We start from the raw sequence: 26,689 nt of genomic DNA, 5'->3' as shown, positions 1-26,689 counted from the left end.
CGAGAGGGGGGTGGTTGGCAACAAAATAATCGATGCCATGCATAGCGTAGGCTGCTTTTGGCAAAGCCTGGTAGCAGCAAAGGCATGCAACAGCGAAGAAAAAACAAAAAAGTAAATAAATCGGGCGATCCAGCCGTTTGCTGCAGATGGGGGCGGGTGGATCCAAGTGGCGGCTAATGTGCACATAAGAGGTCAGCCAATGGGACACCTATAACCATAGCCGCGGGAACCTGCATGCTTGCAGCTCATCGAGGTAGTAGTGTGCTGAATTTTGCCTCTACTCGCTGCCTTGCGCACTGCAGATTATCCCGGCCATATGTGTTGGGAGACACTTGATTTGCACACTGCTTATTACTGTCGCATTGCGTGACATTCATGCAAAGGGAAATTTTGTGCTCAGCTTACCTGCGTGTTGTCCTTCAGTACAGACTCGGCCTTGCGCATGAGCGCGTCGAGATCGTCGGGCTGGAGTGTGAGCCATGAATCGTCTTCATCGCCCGTCATAGTGTTCTCAGTCGGCACCTCAATTCCAACCTCGGTCGTCTCTGCGACGGGAGCTTTCAGCAGCTGAGATGCATGGGTAATCATAAATTCCGCAGACAAGGCTGACTCGGCGACACGCCTACGCACACAAACAATAGTAAGATGTAGGCCCGGCGGCGCACACAAAGAGTACATTCAAAATTAGAAAACATTGGAGCGGTGTCGATTCACAACAACAAAAACCCATACACACAAAAGTGGGCAGGTGAAACTTGCCTCTCGCCTTCTAAAAACTGATGTTTGGCACGAGTCCGGCGCATGCCAATCACATTGGGTGCCGCTTTTGACTCGTCAAAAAATCCAAAATCATCGAGGCTCTTGAGAAAGCCATCCAGTGCGCCGTTTAATCCTGCCTACATGTCAAAAACCAAGTACATTAATAAATTCAAATTTATTTTTTAGTTGGTATTGCCAAAAAATCACATTTCCAGTTTCCATATGCCTGCGATTGTCGCATATGGATCTTGCATACATGCGAATATATTAAGCTGGTTGGCCTTTTTTTACCACACAATATTTTGCTATTTTCGGCGCTGGCAAAACTGTGGAATACAGATTTGCTCAAAGAAAAACAGGACACATGTAAAGCTGACAAAACAGGCATATGAGTACTTCAGGCCAACCCAAAGATCAAAAGTCGCAATACCAGAAACAGCATCATCATCACCATCAGGCAGGCGTATCTGCTTATTCAGATTTGCCAAATAAAATAAGCAAAACGCATAGCCCCCCGCAGATATACATGCAATAAATCATGCCTATTTTACGCTAGATAACAGTATTTATATGTAGTTGGTGTTGCTCTCATTCTTTTTCTTCGAAAATTGGAATTATCACGGGTATTTGTATAATGCGTGTACATACCTCATTTCCAGATTGAACATGCAATTTGGATGTTGACGGATGCCTGGCTCCCTCGCGATTCAGTATCTCAAAGCCACATGCCTAAATACGAAATGAACAAATAAGAATTTATACACGAGATTAAAAATGTTATTTGTCCTGCACGTTCGCTAAATATTGCCCAAATTTGAAAAGGCCGAAATAGGGTTTTAATGGGCAGCTCAGAATACAAAAACCATCACCAGGACAAGCAGAAATATGAACACTTACAATTTTTGTTCCCAAAAGGCTAGCCTTGTGGTCTGCAGACTTCTCGGGGAGAATATTGAACGCAGCGAGTGCGCCGATGCTCTGAGTAACCAGCTTGGCGTATTGGACACGGTTGAAGCGCACCATTGCCGTCACCGAGGGCTCAGGCGAGAATCCCTCCATCTTCTGGCACTCCTTCAGCTGCACCGGATCACGGCCATAAAACATCTCAGTGGCAGCGGCTATCAGCTGAGGGTTGCAAGCGAGCAAGCGGGCAATAGCCGTTGGGAGTTTACAGCGCGCGGTGTGCAAGTTCTGCAACATACTGTCGGGAAACCTACATTTCACTCAAAAAATAGAATTTTGGAAAATGGCGGTTAATGTTAGTGTTTCGAACCATTTCTCATACTAATTAAAGTGGAACTTTGGAAATGTTTGCCCAACACAATTTTAATGCTTGAATGGAAAATTTTATAATGCACTTACTCTTCCAGCCGGGCAAATGCTGCCCTTTCTGCCAGGACAGTTGCATATGTTGACACATTAGGGCAAACAACAGCACTCAATGCGTCCTGAAGCAAAATGTGCTCTGGGTCGGGAAGCTTGGTAGTGCTGGCCGCGGATAAAGGAACAATGTGCAGCCGGCCTCTGAATATAAAAACCTACCATTTCGAGAAAACATGAATAAATATTTAATTTAAGCAGACCTTGCATCCAATTGTTCAAATAAAACATATTTAAAGCAAAGCATAAATAAAAATGTGCATTATGTGTGCTATTAGCAAATTTTACAAGCAAAAAATAGAATAGACAGTACAATGGCAACCGTAAATGCTGGCTTCATGCGAAAGAGCGGTTGTATTTGCAAGTTTATGCCGTTCGAGGCACATCTATGCAGATTGATTTATTGTTGGCACTTACTCTGTTTTGACTATTTTCGGGCGTGATCCAATAAGGAATATGCATTGCTGCCTCTGCCAGCAGAAACTCACCGTCAGAATCGCGGACGCTACACATTGCAAGATAATAAGGGGAACATCAAGTATGCATGTCATAATTAGCAAATCAGGACAGTACAAACAAGTCGGCGCGCATAATAATATACCATGCTGACAATTGCGGAACCACAAATTTAGGCAAACAAATAAAAATAAACGAACAAAAAATAATAATAATAACTGCAGCCATCATTTATTTAATCATTGTTTTTATTTTGCTCAACGTACCTGACAATTAATTCAGGGAATTGTTTTGTCATTTCGTGCAGGAGCCAAACAACCAGCCACTCATCGCTGACAGAATCACCGTGAACCATCTGTCCCGAAATGCACGGCACTACAATTGTAAACAAAAACAAAAAACCCGAAAAGTCGTCCTTAGCAACAAAATGCCATTATCGGCAGAAATAAATTAGATCAATACAAATAAAACAAACAGCGGTGTAATTACCCTTGCTTCGAGTGTTGACAAAAAGGCTTAGCGGTTCTCTGTTCCACACATATGCCTCGGTTTTTTCTGTAAAAACAGAATATATGCGCGCGTGCCATGAACGCAACTTCTCGATATCTGTCTCAATTGGGCACCCACTACTGTCACCCGCCGATTGAACGTAAATATCGCAGCGCAAGTAGTCCACTGCGCCAGTGTCTGCTCCAAAAATGTCACTGAGGTTGTCCATGTCCAATTCGATGTTTTGAAAAATACGTTTTGTAGCAGAGAGATAGGACTCAATTGCAGCGTGCGCGCGCTTTGGATCTCGCGGCTCAGTCATTTCACGAATGCGCGGCAGTGTTATGGCTGGGGAGCGCCTTTTTCTAAATTCTCGAATTTCCAAATTGATCAATCAAATTAAGAAGATCGAGCCCAAGTTCAGCCAAATAAAAAATAAGTGTGGGCATTTAAGCCCTTGCTTTCGAGCAAGACGATCGCAAATATGTTATCTGGGGTTGGTTTTTTTCGCTTTCCAATTCGTGTCAAATCGGTACGCACTTTTCTTCTTTTAGTTTTCAGCTCCACTCTGTTTATTTTTTATCTCTTGGGCCGTTAACGTTTATTTCCGCGCGCTCGTTTTTTGGACCAGGATAATCTCACATCGATTTACAAAATAGCATTTCCAGCACTCGGCACCAAATCAGCATAATGTTCCGCCTTGCCAACCGTGTTCGCACTGCCGTCGCGCAGCCGCTCAAGGTACTTACAGCATACGGTGGTTAAGAGAGAACGCAAATAACGTTGCTTTATCGGCTCAGTGATTATCGGAAACACGATTTTGAATTTGAATTTGAATTCCAAGCCAAATGAGGATTCAACGCAGCCTTGTGCTATCAAAGACACGTCTACTAACCACCCTGTTATATTGCCGTTAAAACTACCTTACATTGATCTGTACATGTAGCAGCGCCTCAATGCCATTGCGCAGTACCACCAGCCAGCGATCCTCCCATACAGCCCCGAGAAGGGACTGGCACCCTTCCTGTCTGCGCAGTCGCTTGACTTTTTGTACAACATGCGCCAGAATCAGCTTGTCAACAACGTCAACCGGCTTTCTGAGGGAACTGAGTACGAGGCCAAGTCGCTTCTGCATGTCATTACGGAATCCGCGCTCGATCCCACGCAGACACCGCTCACCAACAACGCGTCGCAGGCATGGAACATTGACTTTTTTCTCCAGTCTTTGACCGACGATGTCAGGCCACTCCGAGACGACGTCAGGCGGCACATTGCAGAGCAGTTTGGCTCGTTTGAGCGGTTCCAGGAGACCTTCACGCAGTGCGCCCTGGCGCTCTTTGGAAACGGCTGGACATGGCTGGTGATGAACGACAGTGGGCAGCTTTCTGTTATGAACACATTCAATGCCGGCAGCCCTTTCACTGCCATTCCGTCGATGAAGAATGCTGGCCCTAAGAGTGCATCTTATGCGTCGATCCACCGGAGCGTTGGTCGTCGCCCGTTCGCCAGACTCACTCCGATCCTCGGTCTTAGCATGTGGCAGGAGTCGTTCCTGCCCGACTACGGACTTGATCGCGAGACCTATGTGAACCGCTTCTGGGAGGTTGTCAACTGGTCGGTCGTCAACGAGCGCCTGATGAACACCCGGAGTGGCTCGCAGTCGAATTTCTAAATACATCTATGAGCAGTCTTTTTTCAATGACACGCTGCTTCCTATATCTCGAGCTGGTTTGTTTGCGCCTAGATCTGATACAAAAGTTTTAAAAAAATTTACAATGCTTGCCAAAAAAATAAGCACTTCAAATATGAAAAAGCGCAATGATGTCGCGTGATGATTGGTTGGGGCAGGTTGTCCTTAAAATAAAAAGGTAATTTTCAAAGGCAAAAAATTGTGGAAAAAAAGCGGAGCACAGCCAAACTTCAACTAGAACATTTTTCTTTTTTTGTTTACCCTAAGTTTTTTTTAATATTTTTATGCCTGTTAATCTATCTGGTCTTTTTTCTTTATTTTTTTGCTCCAATCTCTTTTTTATTAATTGTTTCATTGGATTCCTACTTTATTTTTGGCTTAATTTAACTCGTTCAATTCAACAGCTACAGCAAGCCAGTCAGCCACCATGAATGCCAGGAGACGGACAACAATGAATATCGGCGAGGGCAGTGGGATCCCACAGCCATCGTTATTGCGGGCCCCACGCGCGTCCATGGCGCCATCCATGTTTGCACAGGGCATGGCGCCGCCCTCGCTTGCGCAAACAACGCGAAAGCCCGAAGAGCCAGTAGCATCCTTTGCCGCGCAGACCCCTGCTCGCGGTGCACGCGGCGGATTTGGCGGTAATAACAACCCACCAATGTCGCACGCACGCAATAACGCTACAGCGGCCATGGCGGGTGTTGGCGGCCGGTTCGTGGCGCAGACACCGGCAACTAACCGTATCAACCGGCGGGTCAGCGTGTTTGCCAGCGCACGGCGGGTCACGATGAACATTGCTATTCCGGGAACTGTGTCGCGCAACGGCGGCGGAGTCAAGGACCCACGGCCCATTAAGGAGAGGGCGTACCAGGCGAAGGCGCAGCAGAGGATTATCAGCTTTCTGTCCACACGCGGGTACCAGGGAATCCTGACGCCCAAGACACTGGCGACGCCGACAGTCAAGGAGTTCCAGACGATATTCCGGTTCCTGTACGCGCAGCTGGATCCGCGGTACGTGTATGGGTATCAGAAAAAGTTTGAAGACGATGCGCTTCACATTCTGCGCGGCATCCACTACCCCTATGTGGGCAATATCAGCAAGTCGCACATCTACTCTGCCGGATCCATGTCGACGTGGCCCGGACTGCTGGCCATGCTGCTGTGGATGGTTGAGTTAATTGAGTGCGTCACGCAGATGAACCCGCAGGACATTGATATCAACGACCCGGAGTTTAAGGACTCAGCGCAGTTTGTGGACCGTGTGTTTTTTGACTATCTTTCGCAGGCGTACCCGGTCTGGCTGGACTCGGGCGAAGAGCCCGCCGAGCTCGAATCCATTCTGGCCAACCAGTTTGAGCAGAAGAACGCCAATCTGATCCAGGAGACCGCCGAGATTGAGCGCCGCCTTGCCAATGCCAAGACCGAGCTCGAGGCTCTGCAGAGCAACGAGTCGCCGCTCATTCAGCTGGACCGCGAGCGTGTTGAGCTTATCTCGGACAAGGTCAAGTTTGAGCAGTTTATCCAGAAACTCGAGGGCAAGCGCCAGCGGATGGCGGACTTTGTCGGCAACCAGAAGCAGGTGCACGATGCGGCGCAAGTCGAGCAGATGTCGTTGGAGAAGGAGAAGGCCGAGGTGAAGGTGATCGTGGACGCGCAGCAGATCAGCACCGAGGATGTCGATCGCATGAACTCGGAGCGCAACCAGCTTCTGGAGACGCTCAAAGGTGTCCAGGAGAAGCTGCAGGAGGCAACCAACATTGTTTGGGATCGCGAGATGCGGCTGCAGCGCGTTCTGGACGACGTCGAGACGTTGGGCCAGGACTATGTTTCCAAGGCGCACAAGCTCGGACTTATTGGCAACCGCAAGAGCGCAATCAACATGGCGTTTGTCCTGAAGGGGGCCGGCACCAACAACAGCGACGAGGATGTCGAGATGGCTGACGCGAACGCAAACTCGGGGCTTCCGGACTCTGCCAAAAGCGACCCGCTGGGCGGCGTTGACATTGGGCTTGTCGTGGATACGCACGCGGTCGACCGCCAGAAGATCACGTCGGTTGATTTGCGCCGCCACGTGCGGCCGGCGCTTCAGCGCGCGTGCGACGTGTACGCCAGCCAGCTGCATGCCACGCAGTCATCAGTGCTAGAGCTGCGCGAGAAGATGGACCAGCTGAGCGAGTCGCGGATGGAGCAAGATGAGCGCGTCGAGGAGATGGACAAGCAGGCGAAGCGGCACAACCAGCGGTACTACGCGCTGCGCGAGACCATCATGAACGAGACCCGTGCGGCAACTGCCCAGATTGAGCAGCTGGAGGCTGACATTGCGGCGATGCGGCGGGACATTTCGCAGGGCGAGCTTCAGTCAAAGGCTGCGTTGACACATGCCGAGGCCGAGTGGGAGAGCGTGCAGCGCGGTTGTCGCATGCGCCGCGCAGAGATTAATGAAGACGTAGTGACTATTCTAGAGGATGTCGTACAGATGCAATATCATTCCCAGGACCGCCTGAAGGAGCTGCTGCAGTTAGTCTCTGAAGATGCTGAAGCTGCTTCGAGCAACTAACTGTGTCAGCGGCGTTCCACTTTTCGTTTGCTTTGCACGCGAATTGCCCATCTTTTTCTCTGTCAATGCACCTTTTTTTGACATTTACCCATTGTTTATTGCAGCCACCGCCTACAGTGTTTTTTACTTTCATTAAAGTTTTTCCCACCATTGTTGATTGTGTAATTGCATGTCGCGTGTCGCGCTATCCTTCTCCCCTACTGTCAGTTTCGGCGCTGGCTTCGTTGTGAGAGGTTTAAAAAGGGCCTTGTTAAAATTTTAGTTTTTCTGTTTGCACATACTGGCTGTGTGATCAACGGCAACAATGCAACACATCGTTAATTGCAGCACGAGTTGTGCATGCACGGCCCGCATGCACAGGCAGTCATTGAAATTAGCGACCAACATTTATTTTTTATTTTTGCACGGTTTTAGATTCCAATGGGTTGCCTATAGTTTTTTTCCAACATATTAATATCAACATCTTTTGTTTGCGTTATTTATTGTTTATCTTATCTATTTTTTATCTTCATCTAGTATCTCCAGTTTACAAAAAAATTATTGACAGGGCCTAACATGTACCAAAATAACAATGATAATAGTGGTGCCCCGCCCTTGACTTGGGGAAACGTTGCACTGGCAGCATCGCTGCTGCTCATCAATGTGGGGATATCATCGTTCATGAAGCTGGGTCTCGAAAGGCCGATATTGGTTGCTGGCACCCGGTGCTTTGTCCAGCTCACGTTGCTCGGGCTGGTTCTCAAGCGCGTATTCGCCAGCAACAATCCATTCATTGTTCTGGCCATATCAGGTAAGCAAAAATGCAGTTAATACCAAAAATAAGTGCGTGTATGAGATATTACGTACTATACGTGTTAATATCCATCTATCCCCGTGGTTTAGGTGTGTTGGGAGCACTGGCAGCGCTGGAAGTATCTGAGTGGAAGTCAAGGCGCACGGTCAAGGGCATGTTTTGGATTTCATTTTGCGCGATCTGCGGCAGTTCACTGACAGTGAGTCTGATCGGGGCGACATTTGCAATGAACTTTGATCCAATTCTTTCTGCTTCAAAATTTATTCCAACCATGGGCATGGTGTACGGAAACACCATGGTTGGAGCAGCCCTAGGCATGGAATCAGTGCTTGCTTGGGTGGATTCCCGGCGAGACACCGTTGAAGTAATGCTATGTTTTGGTGCTTCGCGATGGGAAGCTGTGCGACCGATTGTTGTTGAGGCAGCTCGTACAGCGATGATTCCATCAATTACAGCAGTGAGCATCACGGGACTGATTTCAATTCCAGGGATGATGAGCGGTCAGATTCTTGGTGGCGCAGACGTTATGGATGCGGCACGGTATCAACAGGTTATCATGTTTATGATAGCCGCTAGTGTGTCGATGAGCGTAGTTACTGCGTCAATGGCTGTGGCTTTTATCGTGGTTGACAGTCATCCGATGCTGCGCACGGAGAGAATTAGGACAAAGGGCATAGTGGGTAACTCGAACAAAGGCAAGCCTTTGTCGAGATCAAACACATTAGAGGAACCCAGATCGCACGGATCATTTGTGCGCACAAAGGCATGGAAGGCAACTATTGTTACTGGAAATCAACGCTTTTAACATATTGAACTTATAGTCCAGTTTTACATTCGATAACACGGGGATAATGCCGAAAAGGATCACAAAAGGATAACGTAATTTAACACTGCCTCCACATATTGTGATCATTGGCGCAGGTCTATGCATAGTATTTGGGCAGAACAAGGAGGCGGGGGAATAGTGACAATTTGCATGAATGGTCACGCCAAGTTATTTTGACCCAGACAGGTGACATCACGACTTGTTCAAAATATCGAGATCAAATGTCCGTCGTTGCAAGTAGCAGCATCGGTATTCTTTTTTGCTTGGCTTACCCACTCTTTTTTGTATGCTTGTTTTTCTTTTAGGGGCATTCGTTTTTATTATTTTCTTTCAATTGTTTATCAACAACTATTTTTTTCTACGTATCACAAACATGGCAGGAATCGCAGCTCTCAGCGAGCTACACCGGTGGATGGCTGGACTGCAGTGGCATGCAACGTCGGTTTCCATCAGCTCCAGCATTTTGGGCGAGAAACCCTCAGATCCCAACAAGCCAGATGCACCGCTGACGTGGATTAATGTGGGAATAGCAGCCCTTATGTTGCTTTTCAACATTGCGCTGTCAATGTGGTTTGGCCTGGGCCTCAGCACAAGTCTAATAGTGGCGGCAACACGCTGCGTAGTGCAGCTAACATTGCTGGGGATGCTGCTGAAAGAGATATTTCTCACAGAAAACCCCATATACATATTCGGTATGGCCCTGGTTCTTGGCGTGATGGCAGCCTTTGAGGTGACATATTGGCGATCAAAGCGCCGGTTTCCTTGGATGTACCTGGGCACTATGCTGTCTATAACAGGCAGTGCGTTTGTGGTGGCGTTATTTGGCAACGCGTACGCGCTCAATATGAGTCCGTCATATACGGCGGTTAAATTCATCCCGACGATCGGCATGTTATTTGGCAAATGCATGATTGGAGTGTCCATTGGTATGGGCTCAGTGATGGATTCGCTGGATTCGCATCGTGACCGGGTCGAGACAGCGCTGGTATTTGGCGCATCGCGATGGGAATCCACCAAACCTGTGGTCGTCGAGGCTCTGAGAAGCGCGCTTTTGCCTACTATTACCAATATGGGAATCACAGGGTTGATCTCGATTCCTGGCATGATGACTGGCTGGATCCTCGGTGGCGCAGATGTCATGGAGGCTGCTCGGTACCAGCAGGTCATTATGTTTATGATCTCGGCGTCAACAGCTAGCAGCACGGTGATATCAGTTATGTTTTGCACATTCATGCTGGTTGACGCCTCACCCATGCTTAGGCTTGACCGTATGGCTACTACGGGAGCGATGGGAAGCTTGTCAAACGGCGGCAGTAATGGATCAAATGACAAATCGCAGGTCTCACTTCGCATGACCCAGATGCGCTCTAACTTCCGACCAAAGTCCGATATGCACATAAGCAAGCCAAGCGGCGCATCGCCAGCATTGTCCATTAAAAGCTCCGATACGCGTATGGGTCCTGGTGCAAATTTCAGGACGCACAGAGCCTCTCAAGGGCCAGTCAAGGCAAAAAGCACGTCTCTGCTACAGATTCCACAGCATCCACAGGCTGTAGACACCGCTGATATCGAGGATCTGGCTGCGCAATGCCGCCAAAGGTGTGGAGACAAGTGGAAAGTGTGGATGTCGCCGAACGATGGAATGCCTGTGCTAGAATATGCTCAGGTTGGTGATGGATCGTGGACGGGTAACTGGTGTGCGTGCTGCCCGTTGCGTGCCAGAATGCAGGACCAGGAGGGCGATTCCCAGATACAGGGTGTTGGTAGCAGCCGTAATGCGCCAATTGAGTGCTACGGATTTTACGAAGACCCTACTGATATTACGATTCCGCATCCGCCATCACTGATGAGCGTTATCCCGGGTGCATCCGGATCGCAGCAGCAGCGACTGCGCCGTTTGTCGGATGGCCCGGGGCGCAAGACCAAGCGGTTTGTAAAGGGCAGCGGCAGAAACTCGACTGGGAAAACGAGTGAGCCAGATAATAATGGATCCGTTTAGTCCATTCTATTTTTGTCAGCATGGTTTTTGTTGACGATAATTTTGACAATGTATCGAATCTTTTATTAAATTGATCTCCAAAAAACAGATATTTGCAAGGTTGACACTTTCTATACTTCTCGTGGCTTCTTTGGCCGAGTGGCACAACATAACACACATGCCTGCGTGGTTTTTCTTTCGTTCTTTGTGAACACATTCGATTTTGCAGTGGTATAATAAAAAAACGGTGGGGACCGCGAGACCTTTAGATTGCCAGGACTTTGTAGTTGAGCGATCCCAATCTGTCCAAAAAAATTGGCATCCACATGCTAGCTTGGAGCAATTAGTCAACATTTAAAAATCAGGGATTTTTTTCTGCTCAAGAAATTCCAAGCTATCGGGTTTTACTTCTCAAAACTCTTATTTCTGTTGTTTTTGTTAACCTTTTCTTTTACCTTCGCCTTTTTCCCTTATACTCTATAATTTCCGCACCTACCTTTTTTATTCTTATTTTCTCTTCTGTCTATCGACACACCGACACACCGACACACCTACACATCGACATCTCTCTCTCTCTTTCCTTATTTTCCTTCAAACACTTATTTTCGTAGCTTGTTCACATTTTTAGCAAACACATTCGCAGTTGTTCTGGTTGTCACAAGGCCTGGTAAGTAATAGAAAGATAGCACAGACAATAACTATATTTTTTCAAGGCGAACAAAGCCTGTGGTTTCTCACCGCCTTTCCCGCCACACTTTATCATTTTTATTAATCATTTTTTGTCACGCACTATTTACGCACACAAAACTTTTTTGTTTTGCGCACGCTATTTCATTTTTCGCTTCTTCACTATCGATTGACTGGAAAACAGAAAGATAAAGAGAAAACGGTACCATTATGCACAGACATCGGGTCACATCATTCTTTCTGGCGCTCTTTATTCCGCCGTGTTGGTATGGCAAAACCAGCTAAAAAAAATTAGTATCCCTATATCCTGACAAAAGCTTATTTGCCAAACCTTTCTTTTCCTTTCCCTTCCTTTCCTTTTGTCTTTCCGTTTATTCGCTACTGTTTTTATCTCTTATTTCTCAGGAAAAAACATTGGTTGAATTTCGAATACCTCCTTTTTGTCGTCTGCACTATACTAAAAATATTGTATTTGTACTTTTTAATTCTTAGCAGACACTTTCAGTTGCACATATAAACAGACACCAAGCTCCGGCGGCTTTATATATACACACCGTAGCGCAATTGAAGAGAGGCGAACTAAATATGAGCGACAAATTGCAACAGAAGAAAGAAAAACTGGCTCGGTCTCGGCAAGACTCGTCGCTGTTTTTCCCAGTTGGTCGCTCGGGCGGATACAACAATAACAGCAGCGGGGTGGAGCACACAGCACACAGCGAAGTGAGCGTGGAGCATGAACCAACTTCCGAAGTACTGGCAGATGGCAGCGCAGGTACTGACGAAGCCCTGGATAATGCCGCAGCACTTTTTGCGAGCAGAAGACTGAACGATGGCGGAGCTGGAGTCAAAGCGCCGCTCGCAGGGAATGACCCGACAACAGTGGCCGGCACTATCAGCTCGATGAGCAGTTTGCCTAGCCATCGGTTCCAGACATCGGTACGGGACTCGACCCACAACAGCATGCCGGCAAGCTATCGCCAGCAACACCAGCACCAGCAGCAATATGCCGGTAGTTTCAGGAACCCTAATATGGGCGACGAGGGTGTGGACAGCGATCCGTTGCTTATCAAAACTTCACTGTTGGACCCGCACCCGATAATTATCCCGCCGCCGGGCTCGCGGCTGGCATTTGCAGGTGCGGACTCGCGGGAGGCCGTGCACCGGTTCCGGTCGCTGCCATCGCTGGAGGATACTCTGCTGCGTCGCGCGCGGGCGCCCCTGTGCCTGTATAACTACTGGCAATATCTTTTGGGCATCGAGGCGTGCCCCGAGGAGCTCGAGTTTTGGCTTTCGCTGGCGGACTACGAGGCCCTTTACAGAAAGTTTGCGCGCACAGAGGCAGAAGGATTGCCGCCACTCATTTCGCCTCAGACTACAGGAATGAGCCAGCGGCTGAGGTACGGGCGAGTGGAGAGCGGGGCGTTGGGCCACGTAGTTGGCATTGGCGGCACTGGAGCGCAGTTGGCAACATTGGCTGGTGTTAGAGGCAGCCGGCCCGTGGGGGGGCTTGACACGGAAATGCAGGAGCTAGACGCGTACTTGGATTCGCTGTCGTACGAGACCACGCTGGCAGCCAACGACTCCCGCTGCCAGCTGCACCGCCAATGCAGCCACCCCCATCAGCCGTTTACACAGGCCCTTGGCGCTGAGCCGCACGCCCTGGATACGCCACAGCGGCCAACGCATCATACTGGTGCGCGCGGCCTTCTCTCGCGGATGTTTTCGGGCGAGACTACTGAGGAAATGGGAAGCTCGGGTGTGGCCGGGACGCAGTGGACAGATGGCAGCAGCAGACACCACCCGCAGCAGGGTATTCCCTTGCTCACGCCATCAGTCGAAATCAAACAGACTGAGGATGTGCCGTCCGTCGATGACATGCGGCGGGCGGCCGAGCGGCTTTACTTCCATTACCTTTTGCCAGGCTCCCCGAGCGAGCTTTATATTAGCACACAGATGCGCGACGAGGTGGCTGGGCGGATCGAGCGCGATATGCGCTTCGACCCTGCGCTTTTTGCGCCTGTCAAGCGGCATGTGTACGACGCCATGCGCAACGAATCCTACCTGCGCTTTCTCCGCGAGCGCACAATGCACAACATAACCAGGGGCACGGCTGCACCGAGGATTGTGCTCGGCCTGGCTTTAATTTTTGTCGCATTGGCTGCTCAGCTGTCACTTGTGTTCTTGGATGTCAAGCCGAAAGCATGGCGCTGGCTGCCGATGGCTGCGCTGTGGCCCGGATTCACCCTTGCGTTTGCTGGTGTCACAAGGCTGGACCCGTTGATGGCCTTTTTGGGATTCTTTGAGCCCATTGCTTGGCGCTACGAGCATGTGCGCGACCCGTCTATTCGCGATAGCCATTTGAAGCGCGCCTCTCTGCAGCTCATATTTACTGCCATCATTTCTGTGATTATCACCGTGGTGATGTTTGTTGTTCCTGGAAACCATCTGTGATGACCCCGGGGCGGACAAACAAAACCCAAGCGTTCTTTTCTATTTATTTTACTACAACTAATCCAGCACTCGTTTTTGTCGAGATATAATAAAAATATTGTAATTTGAAACATGAAAAACCATCAATATTGGTCCTGCTAAATATCAATAATATCAATAAAATCTGAAATTCATTTAGTATTTACAGCTTGCGGGCCAGCGCCATTGCCAGCTCGGCGGCCCTTGCGCGCGCCTGCTCCTTGTCCGGCATCTGCGATATCTCGCTGCGCATCGAGCGGATTCGCGCAATCAGCTCAGAGACATCATCTTGCCCATCATCAGTGCCATTACCATCCAATCCCGTCGGTCCATCCGGCCGATTCGTCTGTTGACCCTGCAAGGGTATCTCCGTGAATAATGACTGATGCAGCGTGTCTATCCGTGCAGCATCGAGTTGTTGCGTAATACTGTCGAATGAATCCCACACTTCCTGCCCATTCATGCCGCTCGGCCTGAAATCATCACTATCAGCGACATCGTTTTCAGCGAGCGTGTCCAATTGCGCAGGCGCATTTTCTTCCTTCTCTGCTTGTTTTTTCTTGACGACCATGGTATCCCATTGATTGCTCATCAGGGACTCGCGTATGCGTCCAACCGTATACTCTGTGTCGGGATCCGAATCTGTCAGGTCCACCCACTCCCACCCATTACTGACACACCACTCGAACCACCGATCCATATCACCACACGACTCTGCCTTGTTGTCTGCATTAGAATTGTCACTATTATTGGCGTGGGTGTTCTGGGCCACGCACAAAAGAACTTCGGGCTGATGCACCCTGCCCATTCTCGCCCACGGCAGGATATCCGCAAACGACTCTGGAACCAACGGATCGAACACGAAAACAATCGCATCAACCACATCACCCAGATGCTCCTGCAACGTAGCCATGGCCTCGTCAATTGGTATTTCTTTCGCGCTATGAGCAACCTCTTCCTCCTCTTCCTCGCTGTCGTTGTCGTTGTCGAATTTGGTCGGACTTTTGAGCCATTCGCGCATAAATTCAACGTGTGTCTGAGGGAGTTGTTCTGTGTTGTCTATCCAAAACTCAACGGTTGCGTTGAAGTAACGGGTGTCAATAAGCCACTGTATCTTTGAATTGGTTTCTGCGCGTGCGTTGGTTTCGGTGTCGTTGGTGATTGAGTCTACGAGCTTAGGCAGTTCCACTGCCTCTCTACCCAAGACAAGTATTTTGTTCTTCGCTGTGGTGTCCATCATGTGTATGTTGTAAAAAAAGAGTTGAATGAATTAATACAATTAAGTAAAAAAAGGAAAGAGAAAAGAAAAAAGATTTTTTTATTTTTGGGTCAACTCAAAACAATCGTTATAAAAAAATATATATTTAAAAAAGATTATATGCGACAAATATAATCTAACCCATCTGCCGGAGCAAGATCTCTGCGCCTTGACGTCTGCTGTTTACTTTGCACGGTTGATGGCGTTGGCAAAACGCTCACTCGTAAAGAAATCTAGAACGTGTTTCCCGTATTGGTGTTTGAAGCGATCGGATTTTAGCAGTACAATCTGAGGACATTCGAGGAAAAGAAGCACAAGAGCTTTTGCGATATACCTAACGGGTACGTTTCCTTTATGGTTGCAGGGAGTAAAATTGTAAAAATGCTTTTCAAAGGTGCCTCTTTTTCTGAGCATGTATCCAGGAAGCCTGTCGTAGCTCACGCCGTTGATGCTGGGAGGGTTGAATGATACATCGCAATGCAGGGTGCGCAGCCGAGGCATATGCTTTAGGAACTTGACGATACGCGAAAACTCCAGTCGTGCCAGATATATTTATCTTTTGGATGCTGTCAAACATGGATAACCCCAGTTCCCTTCAGTGGAGCGCTCTTGACAAGATACTGGATGCATCTGGGAACATTCAGCGACAAGGGCGACTAGTCAGACGACAAGATCTTGAAGATAATGATTTTGTATGCTTCCCATTCATTTTGCGGGGGGTTTTGTGTAATTGTTGGATATGTTGTCTGTTAGGTACACCTTACGCACACGCGAGAATTGACCGGAAGTAAAGATCTGGTAGCGACTTACCGGTTTACAAAATTCGGGACAAACATCAAGTTTTAAACGCTCAAGAGTATCGCTATTGCCGCTAAACAGCATATTGTCGCTGTATGGATGTGAATATTCGAGAAAAATGTATTTGAGGATGAGGAAGTGTACAGTTGGTTCTGAAATCGACGCTGTTGTTGCTAACACTTCCAAGTCAGAATTCGAGTCAGAATCCATTTCGGAATCCATTTCGAGATCATACGCACCAAATCCGATACTCTTCAAGTTGTGATATACCACAACAGCGTTGCCCTTGCCGTCGTGCAAAAATCTAGTTGTGTCGGCCGTTGGCCGTTCTGAAAACCACAAACTTGTCAGTGTAGGTGCATGGCGTCGAACGCACTCAAAAACCCACATTTCATCTCCGCAATAATCGAAACTAAATTTAGTGATGTCCACAAAATCGCCGGTATTTAAAATGTTGGGGAATAGAGAAACCTTATTTTGGGCAAATGACATCAAGTCCGTCCCTCCGCGCAGTTTCGCTGTCAGCTCGCTTAAAAACTGGACGGTATCCTGCTTGTCAACCACAATTCCATTTCCATTTCATAGTATGTTGACTGTTTGGATAGCCAGTGCCATTTGTTTTGGTCTCTGCAAAAACGCACCAATGTTCTGGAGTGCGACTGACCAGTTCGCATCTCTGGATGGCGAGGGTTCGTAGGCATTGGGAATATTAATATCCAATACATGTGCCGCTGGAAAAGTCACATAGGCGCAGGGTGGGCCCAAGGGTCTGGTGAGCGCCCTGTCGCCCATGGTAAGCACCCATTTGGTAATATCAACTCTGACGGTTTTTATGACGTAGTTTGCTGAAAACTTAGGCTGAGCCAAAGCTTGAGGCCAATTGGGAAAGGTGTGAGTTGTCTGGTTTGATGCGGCAAAGTTCAAATGGAGCTTGTCGCACGTTTTAGAAATAAATACAGAGCGCCATATGTGGCAGCTGTGAGGAATGGCCGCCGCCAGCGATTTGTTGAAGGAGAGCTCGTGACGATTGATATATAATAAATAGCCAACAATAGGCTCTATGATATGCCATGGTAAAGTTTGGAAAATCGATAATCCACTCATTTTGGAATAAGCGAAAAATATAATTTATAAACAAAGAAAAAAGAAATGAAGATGATCAATTTTTTTATTCATAAGGGTAATAAAACAAAATAATGTGTAGAATAAGTGTGGAGTGGGTGCAGGGAAAGAATGACAATGTACAAAACATAATTGTGCACACATTATTTAGTGGAAATATGCAATTTTTAAAATAAAAACGATGTGCCTTAAAGCCGATGTCTAAAGTGTAAATTTAGATCATAGTGTTGTAGCGACTCCGACTTTAAGGTCATAATGACCCTGATGTTTACTAAAGTAGTATATGTTATTAAAATGAAAGAGATGTAGAACCCCTCTGTGATACAAGAAAATGCGGCTTGTCCCCAGTGAGTGATTAATGAATCAATCACCAGTTAATTCCTGGCTCAGACATGCGGGAATATTGCATATGAGCAATATAAATAGTAGAATAATATAAATGATTGATAACATTACTCTTTAGCTTTCTTTTAGTTCATCTTAATAAATACTTTTTATCATAACAGGTTGCATGCATCACTGCATTCTGGGGTTTTCTCAAGGCTGCTGATCCAAAGGGGGTTGTCGGCGTGGCTATCGATTAGACCTTAATGCTGCCTTTTAGAATTGTTGTGGCTTCACTCCGGATTTTAGTAAGTCAATAGGACCTTGTATTTGGCGAAGTGGTATTAGTTAATAAAAGAGAAAAATACTTTATCAGATCACTGGGGAGTTTTATAACAATAGCAACATAGTATTGTATGAAAATAGCATACTAAAATTCAATTATAACTATTATTTTCGACCATCCTAAATATTGTTGTAATTTTGCAGATCTGCATAGCATTTAAAATTAATAAACATCCATTCAAAATGTTTAGTGAACCAATGGAAAAAAGTATGTGCAAAATGGTAATATTTACACGTGTAAAGCCCCACTAGTTACACCAACTTTTATACGCTTATAAGAATTAAATTTTCTAGTGGAGCGAAAATTTCAAGCCGCGTAGTACAAAATATTTTACATTATTGAAATATAACCAAATCCGCCAATTCCATTAAATTATGAGCAGCAGCAACAGCGGATACCAGGCACCCGGGGGAGGAAGTGGCGCGGGTAGTCACCATACCAGGGGCCGGTACCCATCGCACCACCGGGGTGCCAACGTTGGTTCAGGATTAACCAATACCCGCGGCAGAGGCATGGGGCGTGGTCGAGGCCGCGGCGGCATTGGATCCCAGCAGCCGGGAGACCGCTACGACAGCAACGACCATTCGGACAAACCCACCAGCAGCGGGTTCCACCACAGCACCCGAGGGTCATCACGAGGTGGAGGACCATCACCGGGATCACGCAATCCCGGAGACCACCACCATCAGGCAGGAGGCACCGGCGGCATTGGCGGCGGCATGGGTAAACCAGGCCACTTGGTATCGATAAAAGCCACAGTACCGACACCCGTTAGCAACACATCCTGGCGTGTGTTTTACGCAATGCCGCAGAACTCGCGGCAGGAGGTCGGCCCGTCGGGTGATAAGATCCCGGGTCCATTTAGTCCGCCGCTGCGCCCGTCCACACCTGAACAAGCGGCGTCTGCGCCGAGAAATCCTCAGGACGTTTTGCGCAAACAGAATGAAACACATATGATGAAGCAGAGGGTACAGCAGCTGCTCCAGCAGGCTGCGAATAGTCCAGCAGGTAGCATGGGCACGTATGTGGGCAAGTTGTCGCAGAGTAACAACAACCTGATACCTGTTCTTCCGCGCTTGGAAGCTTGATTAAATGCAAATTGTTTTTTTTGAGTGAGAATAGTTGAAGTTGAAATGATAATAATATAAACATGGTATGAGAAGAAAAAAATGTTTGGAAGAAAAAAATGCGCCCTCTTTTTGCGTCCACTTTGGTTATTGTGAAAAGAAAGAAAAACGGTACCATTCTCTTTTTACACAAACGCCCTCAGACGTGCCGGCAGCAGCGGCGTAGTCTCTGACGACGGACACACGCTCTTCTTGCAAATAGGGCAAAACTTCTTCCGCGTAGTCAGCCAGCGATCAATACACAGCGCATGGTACTGGTGCTTGCACGGAAGAACACGCAGCTCATCCCCGTCTTCAAAGTCATCCAAGCAAATGGCGCACTCTGCTGGCTCGCCCTCGCGGTACTTTGCGTGATTAAACGTATTTATCGGCAGGCTCTTGACGAGATCCTGCGGTGCCAAGTCGCGGAGCCGGTTCTGGCGCAGGCGCAGCCTGTAAAGAACGTAAATAAAGCCCATCATCAGCAGCGGTGACAAGATCGTGATGAACAGGACATCGAGGAACGGCAGCTCGTAGTACTCGTTGCGTACGAGCTTGATCTCAATGGGGGAGTGCGCGTTGCGCGCGGCACTACGAAGGCCGGTGTATGAGCTGCGCGCGACGAACGACGATGGGATGTGCACGTCGGACGTGTCGCCCGAGGCGTACATGGTGATGGGCATGTCGTACCACGGGTCGCCAACAAGCACTGCCGCTGCGCCGGACGCCTGCATGTTGCGCACCTTTTCGACAAATCCGCAGCCACCGCGCTCGACAAGCATGATCCAGCTCTCTGACGAGTCCATGCGTGTGGCCAACCGACGGCACCCGTCGATATTGTCGGCCTCGATATCGCCAATCACCATCAGCTTGCCCACAAGGCCGTCGTCTCCGAGCTGTGATCCAAACATCGCCGCCCGATCCTATACCGAAAACCAAAATACAATAAAATCACAAGTACAAGCACATATTCGGATCGTTAATTGTGTGTTTCTAAGCGCTTGACTTGCACAACTGGAACTGATCTGCGGCAAGACGCGCATTAATAGCGATTTTCTGCGATGTGGATCCCCTCTGCCTATACAAGAAATAGTGCGCCACAAGGAAATCCGTCCCAGGCCATGTGAGCAGGCGTGACACAAGAAAAAAAAGTTTTGCGCAAATATTCTTTTCATGCCATCATTTTTCCCACATTCGATAATAATCAAACCTGAATCGTCATCAGTCAACAAAGAGAAAAAGCGATCTTGTGTTTTCAGCCGCGCACTTACATCAAATGTGACATTTGTCGACTACATCGGACCACAGACCAAGCGTGGTGAGAAGAAAAAGAAGGCAAAAATACGGTTGTTAATACATGGAAATTGCTCATGGTTTACAGGGCAAAAAGACAATACAGTTGAGACGGAGACCCGCAGTAGTCTTGGCAACGGTTTTTCTTCTGGTCTGATTGCCAAGGGCACCAGAGAGAAACAAGCATGGAAGGACATACAAATACGAGAGCGCAACAATAGCTTACCTCGACTATAACCGAGCCCATGGCAAGTCCTGTCTGGCGAGCGCCCGGTGCCAGTAGGCCCAGCATCGTGACAAAGGCCAGACATACCATCCACGAATAGCACATACTCTTCATTTGTGGAGTTGTATGAGTGCGTGTCTGTGTATCTGTGTGTGTTTGTGTGTGCGCCGGCAAACGCGAGTATTTAAAGCGAAATTTGCCAAATAAAATAGAGAAATGCGTGGAATTCAAAGTGTGCCAATATTGTTGCTTTTATTGTGCGCAAGACAAGCACGTATGCGTACACGTGTGTGTATGTGTAAAAAATAAATACAAGTGCCAATAAAACAGAGAGAGTGCGTGAAAAAAGAAAAAAGATAGCTGCTGCTGTTTTTGTGTGCCGTGCCCCCCCTCTTTTTAATATTGGAGAATGTGGAATAGCAGAAAAGGCAGGAAAGGCAGGAAATACGGGAAAGGGATTCTGCTGACTGGTTGATGAATTCCAGCAGCATGATTGTTATATTTTTTTGGTCAGATGTCCAAGCCCAATGAAAAAATTACCGGACATTTCAGAGGGGAAGCAAAGTCTCAGCCCAGCCCGGGTACAGCACCAGCACCAGCACCAGCAGCAGCGGCAGCGGCAAACAACTGCAGTATAAATTTTTCATCATTGTTCTCTGACTGTGGCTTGTTTTTTCTTTACATTCTTGCGGGTGAGCTTACAAAGTTCCAAACACACAAAATAGTAAAATTTCTTGCCACGTCTTGTTTACATTGGGCCTTTGGCAAATAAGAAGGGATAAACTCGATTGTCACTGTATTTTTTCATTGTTTATTTTTCCCATTTCTTCTTTTGTCAGTCGCAAATGTCCACCTCCCCCCCCCCCCCCCAGCGTATTCCCTTTTTTATTCCTGTTCCTTTATAAATTTTAAAAAGGGCAAACTGTGTAGTGCACGCTGGGTTGCAACCTGGAAAGAAATATAAGGTTGAATAGTGGAGAAAAATTTTTTATATAAAATAAAACAAAGGAAATGAAATGAATAGGAAAGGAAAACCAGAATCAGAAATCCACTATTTCTGAAGAAGAAAAAACCAATTTAGCCGCTCCAAGTATGCAATACTGCAAAGACAATCAGGAGCAACACTGCAGTAAGTCCTAGAGCCGGTGCCGGACGACCACCAGCAGCATTGGGGTTATAACCCTTTGGCACGCCATCGTTAGTGCGCTCATATCTCGAAATATAAAACGCAAACGGCATTGCATGCTTGAGCAAGTACCCGGCGGGCACAACATCGCTCATTCTGAACCCAATATCTGCGTCATAAATGAACAGCGTATACCCGTTGCCCTCCCTCATACCGATGCCCTCGGGGACATCATTCTTGGTATCCCAGAAGAACTTTTTCTTGTCGCCGGTTATATTGACCGCAATATCGTACAACACCGGCTTGGCCGCAGGGTTATGTGGGTCCTTGGGCAGTTGCACGCTGAGCATGAGTTTATCAGGCACCTCGATGACATTGTTGTCAAACTCCCATTGCAGCTCGACCACGGAGTCCAGCTCGAAAAGCGGCGTGTGGACGGTGCGTGGCGGCACAACCATCTTTACGCGCCCGGGCATTTTGCCTGCAGCCTTATCGGCCCTGGCCCGCCTCACGTACTCGTTTTCAGCATCATCGTCCTCTTCATCATCATCGTCCTCTTCATCATCATCCTCGGATTCCTTGCGGGTCTTGGAGGGCTTTTTGTCATGGTCTTTGCTGGCACTATTGGGTTTTGGAGCGGCGCGCGGTTTGTCGTCTTGCTGCGCTACTACGTCTTTCGCGGGGGCCGGCTTGGCATCATGCGGCGCATTGTTCTTGGGTGCTTCGTGGGGTTCAGATCCCTTGGGCGCGGGCTTGGCTGGTTTGTCCTTGTCCTTGTCCTTGTCCTTGTCCTTGTCCGCTGCTGCCGCCACTTGCTGCGCACCTTTGGCGGCTGCATTGTTGTTGTTGGTGTTGGCGGGTGCCTGCGCATGGTTGTCGCCCGCCCGAACTACCCCTTGTAACCCCTCGGCCCCCTCTTGGCCTCGCACCAATGCAATGGATGACAGAGCTATACATAAAACCGCTTGCCACCTCATCTCCTTGTTTTTGTAATCTTATTTTTTCCGGGTAAGTCTACCGTGCTTGTTTAGACTGCCAGCAAGAATGAATAATGGCAAAGTAGATGGGATAATATGAATAAAGAATAAAAGATAAGATTCTATAAATATTAACGGTATCTTTTTGTTTTTTTGTTTAGAGTTTTGAAAGAAAAATAATAAAATATAGAGATCAGAATTCCATCTGTTCTTCAACGTATTGTAATATTGTCATTTTCGCCACTCAAACATTAACTTTTGTATTCAAAAAATATTTTTCTCGAAGCGTCGCAGCGTGCCAAAGCCATGGCTGATACATGGCGTGCGTTTATATGAAATTAATGTGGTGTTCACCTCACTTCTTCTCCCCCCTCCCCGCACACAACATTGCACAAAATACACATATGTGCAAGCAAGGGCTGGTGGATATGTTGTGTACGCGGCATGGTCATGTCTCTCCACCTTATTTTTTACTTTTATATTGTATATGTGTACTAATATACCGCGGCGGCTACACATGTCTTGCACGATCTGCATTCAATAACTACCCTTGACTCTCCACACATTGAAGGCCACGAGCCTTTTTTAAAACAAGACGCAGTCTGTTTTTCTCCCTCCCCCCGCACACCAACCCGTAATTATTTATTGGTCTTGAACTTTCATTAATCAAAATTTGTTTGTTTGTTGGTGGGGAGGTTTTTTTTTGCAAATGGTTTCTCTGTGAGCGGGTTTCAAATTAGAAATGTGCCTTCAAAAAGTGCACTGGTAAAAAAAAGACCTAAAAGAACACAAGCCTACTTTAAAAACAGCAAGAGAGACAAGTCGGACGATATTCCACTTGCAAAGAACTTTAGCAGCCTTTTAAAATTAAATGCCGCTGGTGACCTGCCAGACACGGATGACGTTGTCGGTGTAGCCGGCGAACAGAACGTTGCCGTCAGCAGACCAGGCGAGGGAAGTGCACTGGGGCTCGCGGGCGTCCTTGCCGAGACCGATGAAGTCGGGGCGGAGCTCGCAGACAGCGGACTTGGACTCGAGGTCCCAGACCTTGATGCACGAGTCAGTGGCAGCGCACAGCCAGTAGCGGTTGGGCGAGAAGACCAGGGAGTTGATGATGTCGTTGGCCTCCAGAGAGTAGAGGTGCTTGCCATCGTTGAGGTCCCACAGCATGGTGATGCCGTCCTTGCCGCCCGAGGCGCACAGGGAACCGTCAGGGGAGATGGTAACGGTGTTGACGTAGCCCTGGTGGCCAAAGTGGTTGGTGCGCAGCTTGAACTTGCTGATGTCCCAGACCTAGAGAAAATCAAACAAAATCGGTGCAAATGTAAAAATTAAATTAGCATATAGTCTGTCGCGCAAATATAAACAGCACCAAAAGGTGATTGGGTTGGGTTGTCCTGTTTCAGATTTAAGAGTTGGTATTTTTTGTCTCATCGGCTCACTTAGCCTCTGAAGTAGCAAATATATGTTGTACATCATAAACGGGCAATTATTCACAAGCAGCAGTTGTTTGATTCGTACCTTAACGACCTTGTCCCATCCACCCGAAACAATCAGGGGGTTGCTGGGGTTGGGCGAGAAGCGGACGCATGAGATCCATCCGTTGTGGCTGTCATCGGTGATGTCGTACTTGCACTCACCAAGAGTGTTCCAGATCTTGATGGTCTTGTCGCGGGACGACGAGATAATCTGACGGTTATCGGGCGAGAAGGAGACCGACATAACGTCCTTGGTGTGGCCAACAAAACGGCGGGTGGTCTTGCCGGTGTTCAGGTCCCACAGGCGCAGGGTCTTGTCCCAGGAGGCAGACAGAGCGTACTGGCCGTCCGAGGAGATAGCGACGTCCTGAACAATGTGGTTGTGGCCGTGCAGGGAGCGCTTGGCAACACCGTAGTTGGTGTCGTCGCGGGTCAGGGACCAGACCATAAGGGTCTTGTCGCGGGACGAGGAGACAAGGATGTCGGGGTTCTCGGCAGAGGTGGCGAGGGCGGTGACAGGACCCTCATGACCTAAAGATACGTTACCAGCAGAAAAATTAAGCGAAAAATGTAATTCGAATTTAGTGGACGATTCTGGATCTAGATTGGGCTGATTCGACGATTTGTTTTTGGTCTGCCAATTCGGAATAAGCGCGAGTAAAGAGAACGTGTTTTATTGATACGCACCGACAAGGGTACCACGGAGGACAAGGTTAGCAGACATATTTTCTAAAAATCGTCTCGTTCGGCGTAAGTTATACGGGGAAGAAATGTAGAGAAAAGAGAGAAGGAATCCAGTGCTGTTTCGCGTTCAGCGGCGACTTTTATGGAGAGCTGGCGGGAGGACCAAGCCAAAGAAGCCACTTTGTTGAGCAAAAAGATACGCGTTGTACCCCCTGCTAGGCAAAAGTAAGAGAAAAATTTTGCGGCTCAGCGCTAGCAGTCCGAGCCGAGCTTCAACTGGAGACACCGAGCCGTAGACCGGCTCCATCGCAACAGGGTAGAAAAATAAAGGCGGGATTTACATATCGTCCTCGTCGTCGCTGACCAAGCGACGCGGCTTGGCCGAGCGCGCCGGAACGTCGCTTTCGTCCGAGTAGTCGGTGCGCTTGGCGGAGGTGAGGCGGCGGGTGGCCAGCTCCTCCTCGTCCTCCTCCTCATCGAACTCATCGCGCGGGCCGACCTCCAGCTCGTCGTCGTCGTCGACAATAAAGCCATCGTCGTCCTCGTCAGCGTAGGACCCGCGTGCCGGTGCGCGCGGCAAAGGAGCAGCAGCATGCGTCGATCTCCCAGTCGCGCGCCTCGGCACGCGTGAGCGCGCAGCCAGCCCAGCGTCGTGATAGTCTTCCGAGGCGTATCCGGCCTCGCGATCCTCGTCGTACGCGGCCCGGTAGCCGGAGCCAGTCTGCAGCTCGCGCGCCTCCTTGCGCTCGCGGATCTTCTCTTCCCGGCGGCGCATGCGCTCGCGGCGCTCCTCCTCGACCTCGGCGCGGCGGACAACCAGCTCGGGGTTCTCGTCGACCACCATGAAGCGCGTGCGCGTACTGCGCGTGCGGTCCTGCGGCTGGTCGCCCGAGGCCTTGGCGCGGACGCGGCCGAGGAGCAGAGAGACGGCAAGCCGGCTCTGAGCCGACTGGCGCGAGGGCCGCAGGAGCCATTGGTCGGTGAGCCGCGCGTGGCTCTGCAGGATCTGTTCGCGCGAGTAGTGCACGGCAGCGTGGCAGTTGGCATCGGCTAGGGACTCCTCTGTGATACTGTATGATTCGCCGGCGATGGCCACCGTTGTTGAGCCGTCGGACCACCGCACCAGCCGGGCGTTGCTCTGCCGAATGGGGCCGCCGGGCCCAGGCACCTGGCGCCAGCGCACGGTGTTGGCCAGGATGCCCTCAACGGCCGACGCCAGTTCGGCGGTCACCGCTGACTTTATCCCGTGCTTCTGCGCAATGTTGTGCTCCTCGGCAATGAGGTCTTCGTGTGCCGAGGCCGTGTAAGGCGTGGGATCGAGCTGCAGCAGATTGGGCGTGCGCGCCATGATGAACTTGTTGTCCGAGGAGCGCGGCACTGGGAGCACAGGGACGCGAGCGCTCATCACGCGTACCTGCACCTTTTTAACCTCTGCCTCCTGGTCCACTTCCATGTCGCCGTCGCTGCTGTGTTGGGATGAAGGCATGCGGTTGCGCGTGTCCTTGTCTTCGGCTTCGCCCTCGGCTTCGGCTTCGCTGTCGCTGCCAAAGAGGTCATTGGATGTTTCTGGGCGACCCCTCCGTGGCATATCGTCATCGTTATCGCTGCCAAACAGCCCGTCGTCGCGTTGCGGGTCCGGTGTCCGCGAGCCCTGTCGCTGATCCCCGCGTGCCCTCGATACCGCTGGCTGAGGCGTGCGTGGCAAAGAGCCTTCGCCATCGCTTATGTCGGAACCAAACAGATCGCTCATTTGGAGACTGGTTGTGGAAGAGGGGCTAATAAAAAACAATATAAATATAAATATACGAAAATACAAAAGTAAAATAAAAAATAAATTGCAGCGATACAAAAGGCAAACTTAATA

General features: G+C 48.8%; 14 protein-coding genes across 14 annotated transcripts; 6 read left to right on the top strand and 8 right to left on the bottom strand.

Moving 5' to 3' along the window:
* Positions 1-1,113: 1,113 nt before the first annotated feature.
* On the bottom strand, positions 1,114-3,564 carry BX661DRAFT_5701 (SGT1 protein-domain-containing protein). Its single transcript, XM_051539276.1, has 7 exons — positions 3,085-3,564; positions 2,862-2,970; positions 2,557-2,644; positions 2,122-2,297; positions 1,657-1,972; positions 1,408-1,488; positions 1,114-1,311 (listed from the first exon to the last, which is right to left on the bottom strand). Exons 1-7 carry the CDS (start codon positions 3,404-3,406, stop codon positions 1,231-1,233), a joined length of 1,173 nt encoding a protein of 390 aa, XP_051395233.1. The 5' UTR covers positions 3,407-3,564; the 3' UTR covers positions 1,114-1,230.
* BX661DRAFT_175633 (Manganese/iron superoxide dismutase) lies at positions 3,556-4,868 on the top strand. Its single transcript, XM_051534129.1, has 2 exons — positions 3,556-3,825; positions 4,031-4,868. Exons 1-2 carry the CDS (start codon positions 3,775-3,777, stop codon positions 4,754-4,756), a joined length of 777 nt encoding a protein of 258 aa, XP_051395232.1. The 5' UTR covers positions 3,556-3,774; the 3' UTR covers positions 4,757-4,868.
* Positions 4,869-5,564: 696 nt separating this feature from the next.
* Positions 5,565-7,334, top strand: BX661DRAFT_138574 (HEC/Ndc80p family-domain-containing protein; the record flags this gene model as incomplete). The annotated part of the gene is made up of 2 exons (XM_051532733.1): positions 5,565-6,704; positions 6,819-7,334. 2 exons carry the CDS (start codon positions 5,565-5,567, stop codon positions 7,332-7,334), a joined length of 1,656 nt encoding a protein of 551 aa, XP_051395231.1.
* A 555-nt stretch (positions 7,335-7,889) lies between these two features.
* BX661DRAFT_168041 (UPF0014-domain-containing protein) lies at positions 7,890-8,932 on the top strand (the record flags this gene model as incomplete). The annotated part of the gene is made up of 2 exons (XM_051533388.1): positions 7,890-8,124; positions 8,217-8,932. The coding sequence occupies 2 exons, from the start codon at positions 7,890-7,892 to the stop codon at positions 8,930-8,932; spliced, it is 951 nt and encodes a 316-aa protein (XP_051395230.1).
* Positions 8,933-9,260: 328 nt separating this feature from the next.
* BX661DRAFT_175630 (uncharacterized protein) lies at positions 9,261-11,049 on the top strand. Its single transcript, XM_051534128.1, has one exon. It carries the CDS (start codon positions 9,327-9,329, stop codon positions 10,950-10,952), a length of 1,626 nt encoding a protein of 541 aa, XP_051395229.1. The 5' UTR covers positions 9,261-9,326; the 3' UTR covers positions 10,953-11,049.
* A 1,598-nt stretch (positions 11,050-12,647) lies between these two features.
* On the top strand, positions 12,648-14,069 carry BX661DRAFT_138601 (uncharacterized protein; the record flags this gene model as incomplete). The annotated part of the gene is made up of 2 exons (XM_051532734.1): positions 12,648-13,052; positions 13,350-14,069. 2 exons carry the CDS (start codon positions 12,648-12,650, stop codon positions 14,067-14,069), a joined length of 1,125 nt encoding a protein of 374 aa, XP_051395228.1.
* A 120-nt stretch (positions 14,070-14,189) lies between these two features.
* Positions 14,190-15,398, bottom strand: BX661DRAFT_175626 (uncharacterized protein). The gene has a single exon (XM_051534127.1). It carries the CDS (start codon positions 15,325-15,327, stop codon positions 14,251-14,253), a length of 1,077 nt encoding a protein of 358 aa, XP_051395227.1. The 5' UTR covers positions 15,328-15,398; the 3' UTR covers positions 14,190-14,250.
* A 130-nt stretch (positions 15,399-15,528) lies between these two features.
* Positions 15,529-16,533, bottom strand: BX661DRAFT_168037 (uncharacterized protein; the record flags this gene model as incomplete). Its single annotated transcript, XM_051533387.1, has 2 exons — positions 15,529-15,876; positions 16,156-16,533. The coding sequence occupies 2 exons, from the start codon at positions 16,531-16,533 to the stop codon at positions 15,529-15,531; spliced, it is 726 nt and encodes a 241-aa protein (XP_051395226.1).
* Positions 16,534-16,722: 189 nt separating this feature from the next.
* Positions 16,723-17,247, bottom strand: BX661DRAFT_168036 (uncharacterized protein; the record flags this gene model as incomplete). Its single annotated transcript, XM_051533386.1, has 1 exon — positions 16,723-17,247. One exon carries the CDS (start codon positions 17,245-17,247, stop codon positions 16,723-16,725), a length of 525 nt encoding a protein of 174 aa, XP_051395225.1.
* A 1,011-nt stretch (positions 17,248-18,258) lies between these two features.
* On the top strand, positions 18,259-19,084 carry BX661DRAFT_175625 (uncharacterized protein). Its single transcript, XM_051534126.1, has one exon. It carries the CDS (start codon positions 18,310-18,312, stop codon positions 19,021-19,023), a length of 714 nt encoding a protein of 237 aa, XP_051395224.1. The 5' UTR covers positions 18,259-18,309; the 3' UTR covers positions 19,024-19,084.
* On the bottom strand, positions 19,085-21,044 carry BX661DRAFT_175624 (uncharacterized protein). Its single transcript, XM_051534125.1, has 3 exons — positions 20,561-21,044; positions 20,313-20,333; positions 19,085-19,964 (listed from the first exon to the last, which is right to left on the bottom strand). The coding sequence occupies exons 1-3, from the start codon at positions 20,672-20,674 to the stop codon at positions 19,188-19,190; spliced, it is 912 nt and encodes a 303-aa protein (XP_051395223.1). The 5' UTR covers positions 20,675-21,044; the 3' UTR covers positions 19,085-19,187.
* A 383-nt stretch (positions 21,045-21,427) lies between these two features.
* On the bottom strand, positions 21,428-22,971 carry BX661DRAFT_202585 (uncharacterized protein; the record flags this gene model as incomplete). Its single annotated transcript, XM_051538509.1, has 2 exons — positions 21,428-22,635; positions 22,920-22,971. The coding sequence occupies 2 exons, from the start codon at positions 22,969-22,971 to the stop codon at positions 21,638-21,640; spliced, it is 1,050 nt and encodes a 349-aa protein (XP_051395222.1). The 3' UTR covers positions 21,428-21,637.
* Positions 22,972-23,277: 306 nt separating this feature from the next.
* On the bottom strand, positions 23,278-25,013 carry BX661DRAFT_5473 (WD40-repeat-containing domain protein). The gene is made up of 3 exons (XM_051539258.1): positions 24,829-25,013; positions 24,185-24,672; positions 23,278-23,956 (listed from the first exon to the last, which is right to left on the bottom strand). Exons 1-3 carry the CDS (start codon positions 24,863-24,865, stop codon positions 23,531-23,533), a joined length of 951 nt encoding a protein of 316 aa, XP_051395221.1. The 5' UTR covers positions 24,866-25,013; the 3' UTR covers positions 23,278-23,530.
* Positions 24,918-26,665, bottom strand: BX661DRAFT_175615 (Leo1-like protein-domain-containing protein). Its single transcript, XM_051534124.1, has one exon. It carries the CDS (start codon positions 26,573-26,575, stop codon positions 25,163-25,165), a length of 1,413 nt encoding a protein of 470 aa, XP_051395220.1. The 5' UTR covers positions 26,576-26,665; the 3' UTR covers positions 24,918-25,162.
* Positions 26,666-26,689: the final 24 nt, after the last annotated feature.

Source organism: Kickxella alabastrina, assembly GCF_025024165.1.
Source record: "Kickxella alabastrina strain RSA 675 chromosome Unknown BX661scaffold_1, whole genome shotgun sequence".
NCBI lineage: Eukaryota > Fungi > Kickxellomycota > Kickxellomycetes > Kickxellales > Kickxellaceae > Kickxella > Kickxella alabastrina.
This window is presented reverse-complemented; position numbering and strand designations above follow the sequence as displayed.

Coding starts and splice junctions, on each gene's coding strand:
- BX661DRAFT_175633 (XM_051534129.1), top strand. CDS start 3,775: ATGTTCCGCCTTGCCAACCGTGTTCGCACTGCCGTCGCGCAGCCGCTC. Junction 3,826..4,030: donor CCGTCGCGCAGCCGCTCAAG/GTACTTACAGCA, acceptor CTGTACATGTAG/CAGCGCCTCAATGCCATTGC.
- BX661DRAFT_175626 (XM_051534127.1), bottom strand. CDS start 15,327: ATGATGGACACCACAGCGAAGAACAAAATACTTGTCTTGGGTAGAGAG.
- BX661DRAFT_175624 (XM_051534125.1), bottom strand. CDS start 20,674: ATGAAGAGTATGTGCTATTCGTGGATGGTATGTCTGGCCTTTGTCACG. Junction 20,334..20,560: donor TGGGCTCGGTTATAGTCGAG/GTAAGCTATTGT, acceptor GGTCCGATGTAG/TCGACAAATGTCACATTTGA. Junction 19,965..20,312: donor CGACAAATGTCACATTTGAT/GTAAGTGCGCGG, acceptor TTTTCGGTATAG/GATCGGGCGGCGATGTTTGG.
- BX661DRAFT_5701 (XM_051539276.1), bottom strand. CDS start 3,406: ATGACTGAGCCGCGAGATCCAAAGCGCGCGCACGCTGCAATTGAGTCC. Junction 1,973..2,121: donor GCATTTGCCCGGCTGGAAGA/GTAAGTGCATTA, acceptor AGTGAAATGTAG/GTTTCCCGACAGTATGTTGC. Junction 1,312..1,407: donor ATGTTCAATCTGGAAATGAG/GTATGTACACGC, acceptor ACTGTTATCTAG/CGTAAAATAGGCATGATTTA.
- BX661DRAFT_175615 (XM_051534124.1), bottom strand. CDS start 26,575: ATGAGCGATCTGTTTGGTTCCGACATAAGCGATGGCGAAGGCTCTTTG.
- BX661DRAFT_175625 (XM_051534126.1), top strand. CDS start 18,310: ATGAGCAGCAGCAACAGCGGATACCAGGCACCCGGGGGAGGAAGTGGC.
- BX661DRAFT_175630 (XM_051534128.1), top strand. CDS start 9,327: ATGGCAGGAATCGCAGCTCTCAGCGAGCTACACCGGTGGATGGCTGGA.
- BX661DRAFT_5473 (XM_051539258.1), bottom strand. CDS start 24,865: ATGTCTGCTAACCTTGTCCTCCGTGGTACCCTTGTCG. Junction 24,673..24,828: donor CCTCCGTGGTACCCTTGTCG/GTGCGTATCAAT, acceptor ACGTATCTTTAG/GTCATGAGGGTCCTGTCACC. Junction 23,957..24,184: donor GATGGGACAAGGTCGTTAAG/GTACGAATCAAA, acceptor GATTTTCTCTAG/GTCTGGGACATCAGCAAGTT.